The 10,351-nt window shown below is 39.7% G+C and overlaps 1 protein-coding gene across 2 annotated transcripts in view; it reads right to left on the bottom strand.

Moving 5' to 3' along the window:
- Window positions 1-10,351, bottom strand: part of skic2 (SKI2 subunit of superkiller complex) — a 42,579-nt gene that overhangs the window by 11,428 nt on the left and 20,800 nt on the right. For both annotated transcript variants that reach the window (XM_061882083.1, XM_061882082.1), the window contains 4 exons: window positions 6,182-6,292; window positions 4,137-4,248; window positions 3,935-4,053; window positions 1,847-1,978 (listed from right to left, as the gene is read on the bottom strand). In XM_061882083.1, coding sequence (XP_061738067.1) covers window positions 1,847-1,978; window positions 3,935-4,053; window positions 4,137-4,248; window positions 6,182-6,292 — 474 coding nt within the window. The remainder of the gene's footprint in view (window positions 1-1,846; window positions 1,979-3,934; window positions 4,054-4,136; window positions 4,249-6,181; window positions 6,293-10,351) is intronic.

Here is a 10,351-nt window from a genome sequence, read left to right as displayed (position 1 = left end):
CAGATGCGGCTCTTTTGATGACTGCATCTGGCTCTCAGATAAATATTAGCTGACATTGCTTAACACAATAAGTAATTATTAATTCCGCTGGTAATCACAGTGTTAAAAATAATGTTCAAATTATAAAAAGTTCTCATGCATTTTAATCCAACCATTTGTTTTCTATCGCAGCTGTTCAAGATGTCCCATTAATGGTAAGAAGTATTATATTTATTATTGATTAACTTTAGAATAACAATGTTATAAAAAAGAATAAGAGACTTATTGTACTCAAAAAATGTTGGTCTTACTTAAAAAAAGCACGCATTTAGTTGTATTCAGTGTTAAAAAAAATCTCATATGGCTCTCACGGTAATACATTTTGAAATATCTGGCTTACATGGCTCTCTCAGCCAAAAAGGTTCCTGCCCCTGTGCTAGACCAAAGGTGTCAAATTCAGGGACCGGTGGCCAGATGTGGCCCGCCACTTTATCTTATTTGGAATATGTATCAATAAAGTACAATAACTTTTCTTACTAAATGTATCATTTCTTTCTATTTTGGGAGAAAAAAAAAATTATATATATATATATATATATATATATTTTTTTTTTTTTCCAAGATGGCGCTGCTGTAGTGGCTGCTGTAGGCAGGAGCTCTGTGCTCTTGTGTCATCCTTTTGTGTTTCCCTCTTGTTTTCATGTGGTATTATATTTTTTTGCATTTTGGTCCGGGACCCTTTGGGACTGTGTGACAAGGGGTGCCACTTTCGTGACCTCTGTGGTGCTTTTTTTGTGGACTTCTGGATCTGCCTCCCGGGAGCCTTTTGGCCATGGAGACCAGCTGCAGGGTCTCTTCTACACCAGAGGCTGTTTGGATGTACTGGAGGAGATGCGGATGAGGGGACAGGACTGTGGAGCTAGCACTGAGCGCTGGGACGGAGAGGCTTCGCGGTGTCTTGGCTGGGTGAGCAGGTGTCGGACACCTCAGTCACCTTGGACGTATCCTCGCTCATCCATGCGGACTGGACACTGGCCGAGAGTGGAGTCGGCTGTCTTGGTTGCCTTGTTGGGTCTGCTTCTGTCTCTGGCCATGCTCCCTTCTCCCCAGCAGACGATGGGGTGGAACACCGCAGAAGCCACCACAGTGGATATGTTTATTTTACTTTTTATTCATAGCTGCATGTAGAAGTGTCTGGTTGTATCTGCTGCTTTAATGTCTTTAATATCCTCTGTGTTCTTTGATGTTTCCCTCTTACACACATGGAAGAGGGATGTGTACTATGGCTATGAGTCGTTGTTTTTTTTGTTTTGTTTTTTTCCCCTTGGCCTCAGTCTACACCCCCACTCCAGGGCCCAGGCTAAGACCGATTTTTATTTTATTTTATTTTATTCTTTTATTCTTTTCTCCCCCCCCTCCCCCCCGATTTGATTTGTGGTAAAAAACAAACTGGCAGCTCAGGGGCCAATTTTTTTCTGTAAAATTGCTTTTTTTTTATTTACAGTAAAAAAAACACATATACATTTTACAGTAAAATTCTGACAACGGCGCTGCCATTACTGTTTTTCCATTTACAGTAATATACACTAAATGTTAAGGTCAAATTATTGCGACCTACCATATTTCTTTACATTTTAGTTTTAAAAAAATCTACTAATAAGTTGCATAGAAAAATTGTGTATTAGTAGTATTCACTGTTGTAAGCGGCCCTCTGGGGCCAAACATAACTGCGAGTGGCCCTCAGTGAAAACGTCTTTGACACCTCAGTGTCAGACCTATGGTAATTTTCTTCAACCTGGTGCCTGATTATACAACTTTCTCTTACCTTTTCTGCATCCTGTCTATTTAGTCTGTTTTTCCCTTGTACCTGAGTGTCTCTGTGGTTTTCAGAGAAGCTCCTCTTCATCATGTCCGTCACATGGAGAGCCTCCACTCGCAGCAGGTTTAGGATCATAGTGTAGGTCAACCTGAACTGTGAGTGGAGGGTGGTAGGCTTTCCCTGGTAGAAAAAATTAGGACATTAGCAAAAAAAAAATATATATATGTATTTCCCTTTCCACTGTCCAATTTAACACCACCAGAGTGAAACTTGAGGGCCAAAGGCAAAATGTGGCCCGCCACATCATTTTATGTGAAAGTCTGGTAATAATAATAATATGCGTCAATGAAGTACATCATCTCTATTGTTAAATGTATTTGTTTTTTCAGTTTTGACGGAAAAAAAATGCATATATTCTAAACTCTAAAATGATCTGATCATGCAACAAGATGTTCCAGACATTTTTTTTTTAATAAATAGGTGTCCTGAACTTTTTTACTTCCGATACGATACTGATATTAGAGCCTTGAGTATTGGCAGTAACGATATTGATTCTGTACGATATCAGCTGGAATCAAACACACTTTTATTATTTTGTAGTGCGGAATGTAAGAAAATGTTTGATCAAGTGAAATTACTCAAACGAACAATGGTAGCTATAAAAGCGTATGATTAAGACACGTTTATTACTGAATACTTTCTAAAAAATTGTCACGGCGCAGGCTCGAACGCGCTTTTCCCCGGCAGCTGGGTTTGCCTGCACTTCCGCTGGCAGCGCGCCCAGACATGCCCCTGCTCGCGCTGAGCGTAGCACGCCCACGCTGCGACAAAGCTGCAGGCAATCACAAATCAGCCCCCCTGGCCCTAATGGGAGGGAGTGGCATTAAGACCAGCGGACCCAAGGAACCTTTTCCAGAACGCCGCTCATCTTCCCAGTAAGCATCACGTGTGGCATCCCTTCCCTTGTGCTGTGCCGACCTTTTTTGTGCTCTTCCTTGTTCCCTAGTTCATGTCCCTTGTGTCTCAGTGACTTCGCCGCCGTCTGTGATCGTGTTTTGTCTCACGACATCCTTTCGGATCTCTAACTGCCTTCCTCGATCCTCGACCCCTGTTCGGACACGGACTATGCTGCAACTCTCTGACCCTCGAATGCTTGCCTTCTTACGGACTGCCTCTTCGCCTTGCCCCCTTGATTTGACAAAATATTCCATCCAAAACTCACAGACAACAAACCCTGGTAACACTTACATGGTTATTGTACACATCGTCTACACCCATTCACTAACAGTAGCATACACACTCCACTCACTCATCAAAGGTTTCAATAAACCCTGTAAACCGCAGTTTAGCCTTGGTTGTTGCTTCCTTCCCCTCTCAGTACACAACAAACTTTCTGCCTTGGAGAATTTATATATTTTAATATTATGCAGCTATGTTTATTTTATACATTGACACGTGATTTAGACTGCAATAATGAGGACAGTTAGTACTATGTCTAGCTTGTGTGCTATTATATGTTCAACTGTTGTGTAGCTGCTATCTTGTAGTAGCTTACAGTATAGTCTACCGTATTAACGTTTTGTAAATGACTTCACTAAAATACAAGAAAAGATCAAAGTAGTGTGCGATATTTAGATATGAACTGGCTGTCGAGCACGCTGCAGGACTGATTGTTTTGTTTTGCTGATATCGGATCATCCCTATTTGACATCACCCTTTAAAACAGTGGTCCCCAACCTTTTAGTAACTGCAGACCGGTCAACGCTTGGAAATTTGTCCCGGAGCCCGGCGGGGGTGGCATTTTTAAATTTTTTCTTTCTTTTTTTTTTTTTTGTCATGAAAAAGGGAGTTTTTTTTGTTGGAGCACTCATTTTAAGTGCATCTTGTGTTTTTTATGTTTATTTAATAAAAAAAAACAAATAAATAAATAAAAACATTTAAATGTATAAAAAATTATTCTGCGGTACCGGGCCGCGGCCCAGTAGTTTGGGACCACTGCTTTAAAACAACCCATCCATCCTATAGTAGCTGACATTTGGAAAGATAGAGAGATTAGCGGCCAAGCACAAGGCAGACACTTATATGCTGCAGTGTGGGGGGAACCCGTGCCAACATACATAACATAAAATTCCTTACCAGCATCATGACATGAAGATCGGACATCTCGTGAACGCCGCCTTTGCATAGAATGATGACAGTGCCTGTCGCATCCAGACCTCTTCTGCCTGCTCTCCCCGCCATCTGAATATATTCACCTTAAAGAAACATTCAAGTTATGTCGAACCTCAGATACACGTGCAGAGATGAACGCAATCAACATTAGCAGTGAACAACATACCAGGCAGCAGATTTCTATTGCTGGTTCCGTCATGTTTACGAATGTTGTCGAACACCACAGTTCTGGCAGGCATGTTTACTCCCATTGCAAACGTCTCAGTCGCAAACAGCACCTTTAACGCCGGAGAGGATTGATTTATTTTCTTTGTAAATCAGAGGTGTTCAAATTGCAACTTTTTCATTTTGTCATTACTTAATATATATATATATATATATATATATATATATATATATATTTTTTTTTTTTTATTATTATTAATCAGTCCAACAAAATAATACACAATAATACAATATCTAATACAATTCCAATTCCAAAACCAGCATCATTCAAAATAGCAATCAACAGAGCAATTGAGAGGACACACAACCATGACACACCCATCTAACCATCATCAACCGCTTACAGGGTCGCGGGAGATGCTGGAGCCTATCCCAGCTGCACACAGGCGGAAGACGGGTACACCCTGGACAAGTCGTCACCTCATCGCAGGGCCACCACAGATAGACGGACAACTTTCACACAAACAATCCAAAAATAGTCAAGCAAAAATGAATATCAACAACAGTATCAATATTAATAAGAATTCCAACATAGCAGTGATTAGAAATCCCTCATTTACATTATCATCACAGCTATTTATAAAAAATTAAATATAAACATTTAAAAAGCGAACAATAGTGTCACAGCGGCTTATACTTGCATCACATCTCAAAAGCTTGACAACACATTGTGTCCAATATTTTGCACAATGATAAAATAAGTCATATATGTTAATTTAATAGTTAAAACAAATTTAAATAATGGATCCTATATTCCAATATATGATTCATTATTATCTAAACTATATGCAGTTTTTTCTACAAATATTTTTTCCGTAGCTTTTGTCGGTATGAGTTGGACTATCAACATCTATCCATTTTTTTAATATTACCGTTTTTGTTATGATGAATATTGAAAGAAATGCATTTTTATTATTTGATGATACCTTACTAAATTGATGCAGATCATTACTTCTTAATATCTGCAAATATTACACCACCTTGTTCGTAATGTGAGTCAATGACCATGAATTTTATATTACAGACTAATGAGCATAGCATCCATTTATATACCCCAATCCAAGCAACCTTTTCCACTCATGATGCAAATAACCCATAAAACACACAGAAAGTCAACACACAGTGGGACATAACGCACAACCTGCTCCCTGAACTATGTTTGCATTCTAAAAAATGTCCAAGCATCCATTGCTTTTGTCCTCTCCAAGGTTCTCATAGTCATCATTGTCACCGACGTCCCACTGGGTGTGAGTTTTCCTTGCACTTATGTGGGCCTAGCGAGGATGTCGTAGTGGTTTGTGTTGTGGTTTGTGCAGCCCTTTAAGACACTAGTGATTTAGGGCTATATAAGTAAATATTGATTGATTGATTGATACACAATTAAAATAATACACCCATTAAAGAGACAACAAAGCAAACCACTCTCCACACTTTGCCACGTTTGCCATATTTTAACTGTTTGGTGTTTGATTAATTACGAAACTTTAATAAGGTTGTCATGGAAGTAAACACCGTAGTAGTCTAACTTTCACATTATCTTAATATTCAATGTTTTATTGTTTATACTTCATATTGCAGTGTCGTCAACGTCTGATGTGGAAGGGTGGGGTTGTTAATAAAAGTTAAAGTTATGCGCTGATTTCAGTCTGTTTGCTATAGTTTGCTTCAAGTAATGCAAACCGAATTGTCCCTGGTCATTTCCTGATAATTTTGTAAATCCTACATTCTATATTTTTGTACAAATGACTGTTGTTACATCACAATCAACGCTCTGCTGTGTGGTGAAAAAAGTGTCACATTGTGTTTATTCGTGTGTGTGCGTGTCTGAGTGTGTGTGTGTGTGTGTGTGTGTGTGTGTGTGTGTGTGTGTGTGTGTGCGCGCGTGCGTGTGTGCGTGTGCGTGTGCGCGTGGATCCATGTGTTAGCGACTAGTCAAGATGTTTCGACACCCCTGTTCTACATGCTCGCTGAAGCAGTCAGACTGACCTTGACTAGACCTCTTGAGAATAGCATCTCAATGACCTCCTTGAGTATTGGCAGGATCCCGCTGTGATGGACAGCCACTCCTCTCTTCAATAGGTCCCTCATGAGCACAATCTAAAGAGGAGTGTTCATTGTTGTTACTTGGTAAAGCAAATATTCAATCAACAACATGCACATTTTTTGTTGGCTTCTGTTGATGATGTCACATTCAAACACTTATAATAAGGCTACCTTGACTGTTAAGAGTGACGATTATTTCTCACCCAAATGTACAAAAAACTGTATTATTGACCACTGTATTGCAGTAATAATAATAATAATAATAATAACAATAATACACTTTATTTGTATAGCACCTTTCATACAATAATTGCAGCTCAAAGTGCTTCACAGCAGTAAAAGACATGATCAAGTAAAAATATTGGTAAAAACAAGTGTAGAAAATGGAAAATAAATGATAGAAAATAAAAATAAAGATATAAGCAAAGTACAAAACAAAAGGATCAGACAATAATTGTTACAATAATCACAGTGTGGAACAAGAAAGCAATGTAGGAAATAAAAGGTTAAAAGTAATGCAGAGTAAAATATAAGGATCACTGTGAGCCGTAGGTCTCATTTAGAGTACAATAATCACAGTATGGATGCAGAGAATAAGCTATAGCGCAATTATATAGGATAAAAGTCCATCCATCCATCCATTTTCTACCGCTTATTCCCTTTTGGGGTCGCGGGGGGCGCTGGCGCCTATCTCAGCTACAATCGGGCGGAAGGCGGGGTACAAGTCAGAATAGCAAATTACAGTGAACTCAAGGTGCTTACAATAAAAGTAAAAATGTATTACAACCAACTGGTCTGTATCGGTTTGATGGTAACGCAATGATATAAAATAAAAACAAAGTAGAAAGCCGTACGATAAGGCAGTGCCAAAGGTAATGTAGACAGTAATGCAGACAGTAATCCTTGTATGATAAAATAAAAGGATCGTTGTAGGCCGTAGGTCTCATTTACAGTACAGTAATCACAGCAATGTAGGAAATTAAAGGCACTGAATCGCAGGTTTCATTTACAGTACACTAATCAAAGTGTGGATGCAGAAATTTAAGAGCAATGATAAAAAAATAAAAGGGTGATGCAGTGAGAGTGCAAGGTGATAGTGTAGTGGTTAAATGTGTAGTTAGCTGGCTTACCTGATATCTAGTTTAAATGCTTGAATAACGAGATAGGTTTTAAGCTGTCTTTTGAAGATAGAGTATCTATGGAGTTGGCTTCCCTGATATTTTTGGTCAGTGAGTTCCAAAGTCTTGGGGCGTAGTTGACAAATGATGCCTCACCAATCCTCTTTTGACTATTTCTGGCAGCCTCTAATAACCCAGCAGCTGATCACCGCAGGGTTCTTTCTGGTACATAGTTTGTTAGGGTGTTGGCGATATAGCTTGGTCCTTGTCCGTTTAGGGCTTTGTATGTAAGGAGTAGGACCTTAAAGTAAATGTAAGGAGTAGAACCTTACAGTAAATTCTAAGCCTTATAGGGAGCCAGTGCAGAGTAGCTAAGACTGTTCTCTCTTTTTGTTTTTTGTTAGCAGTCCAGCTGCAGAGTTTTGGATAAGTTGAAGTCTCTGTGGTTTTCTTAGGGCAGGGGTAAGGAACCCATAGCTCGCGAGCCAGATGTGGCTCTTTTGATGACTGCATCTGGCTCTCGGATAAATCTGAGCTGACATTGATTAACACGATAAATAATGAATAATTCCACTTGTAATCACAGTGTTAAAAATAATGTTCAAAATATTAAACATTCTCATGCATTTTTAATCCATCCATCCGTTTTCTACCGCACCTGTTCAAAAAGTTGCGTTAATGGTAAGAAGTTATTTATTTATTATTGGTTAGTGTGGGGCTTGCTCTCCTCGGGGTTCTTCAGACCACCAAGCGCCGACATGAGAGCCTGTTTCAGGGTTACAATATTGTTTTATTTTTCAATAAGTCTCTCAGTTGCTTTCCAGCAATTGTCTTTTTCTCTTTCGTTCTCGCTTGCGCTCTGGCTCCAGCCCCAACCCCGTCTCTCCTCCTGGCTGCTGCTTATAAACAGAGCGACAGGTGATTAGATAACAAGGCCCAGGTGGGTCATCTACGCACCTGTCGCTGATTTCCGGGCCGATCCTGGCAACACCCCACTTCGCTGCAGGCCCGCAGGCCACGCCCCCTCCACAGTTAGCTTCAGAATAACAGTGTTATTACAAAGAATAAGAGACCTATTATACTCTAGAAATGTTGGTCTTACTTAAAATGCACGCATTTAGTTGTGTTCAGTGTTGAAAAAAATATTTTATGGCTCTTACGGAAATACATTTTTATATATTTGGATTCTTGGCTCTCTCAGCCAAAAAGGTTCCCGACCCCTGTCTTAGGGCATACTTGCCAACTCTCCCGATTTTCCCAGGAGACTCCCGAATTTCAGTGCCCCTTCTGAAAATCTCCCGGGGCAACCATTCTCCCGAATTTCTCCCGATTTCCACATAGACGACAATATTGGGGGCGTGCCTTTAGCGTCCTCTACAACCTGTCGTCACGTCCGCTTTTCCTCCATACAAACAGCGTGCCGGCCCAGTCGCATAATGTATGCGGCTTCTACACACACGTAAGTGAATACAAGGAATACTTGATCAACAACCATACAGGTCACACTGTGGGTGGCCGTATAAACAACTTTAACACGGTTACAAATATGCGCCACACTGTGAACCCACACCAAACAAGAATGACAAACACATTTCGGGAGAACATCCGCACCGTAACACAACCTAAACACAACAGAACAAATACCCAGAAACCCTTGCAGCACTAACAATACAATATACACCCCCGCTACCACCAAACCACGCCCACCTCAAAAAAGGTCTCAAGGTTGGCAAGTATGTCTAAGGGAGACATGTGAAGAGTACGTTACAGTAGTCTAACCGGCTCGATAAGAAGACGTGGATTAGCTTCTCTGCATAATTTTTATTTATAAATGGTCGTACTTTTGCTATGTTCCTGAGCTGAAAGAAAAATGTTTTGGTCACCTTGTTTATATGGGAGTTAAAATTCAGTTCTGAGTCTATGATAAAACCAAGACTTGTGACCTCAGATTTAATCCAAGGAGTTAATCCGTTTTAGAGTTTTTAATTAACGTTTCTCTTTTTGTTTTGGGGCTAATAATTAGAATTTCAGTTTTGTTCTCATTTAGTTTTAGGAAGTTGTTATTCATCCATTTATTTATCATTAAGTTCTGCGGATATGTACAGTTTTGTATCATCTGCGTAGCCACGGAAGTCTACATTATGTTTTATGATTATGTCGCCAAGCGGTAATTAGTAAAGAGAAAAAAGTAATGGACCAAGGTAGCTCCCTTGTGCAACCCCATAGTGATTGTCATATTTCTAAGATATATGGCCTCCTAGTCTAACATAGAACTTTCTCCCTCTGACAGACGTTTTGAACCAGTTCAGCACATACTTTGATAGACCAACAAGCATTTCGAGACAACTGACTAGAATATCATGATCAATTGTATCGAATGCTGCACTGTGATCGAGCAGGACAGGGCCGGGATTTTTTTTAAATTGTTCACTTTTGTGGACAAAAGTATACATTAGCTTCTGGACAAACATGTATTCAAAATTATGCATTTTTAAAATATACATATTCATTTAGACCAGGCCTGATGGACGTAGCCATAGAAATCCCTAAAAAAAATACCCTTTCGCCCCAGATAACGCCCATTCAGTGGAACCTCAACTCAAAAGTTCCCTGATAGATTAGAGATAAGAAAGCATAACAATTATCCGTGAGAGAGTTAAATTGCAAGCAAAAAGTTTAATTACTAGTGTGTCCAAATGCTCGCCGAGTACAAAAAATATGTACATGTTGGCAGTCGTAGCTGCAGCACCCTTTTTTTTTCAGTGCTGATGAAGCCATTAAATGAATGTATATTTAAATAAATGATAAATGGGTTGTACTTTTATAGCGCTTTTCTACCTTCAAGGTACTCAAAGCGCTTTGACACTACTTCCACATTTACCCATTCACACACACATTCACACACTGATGGAGGGAGATGCCTTGCAAGGCGCTAACCAGCCCCCATCAGGAGCAAGGGTAAAGTGTCTTGCTCAAGGACACAACAGACGTGACG

The sequence above is a fragment of the Nerophis ophidion genome, linkage group LG21 (genome assembly GCF_033978795.1).
Source record: "Nerophis ophidion isolate RoL-2023_Sa linkage group LG21, RoL_Noph_v1.0, whole genome shotgun sequence".
NCBI classification, from domain to species: Eukaryota; Metazoa; Chordata; class Actinopteri; order Syngnathiformes; family Syngnathidae; genus Nerophis; species Nerophis ophidion.
This window is presented reverse-complemented; position numbering and strand designations above follow the sequence as displayed.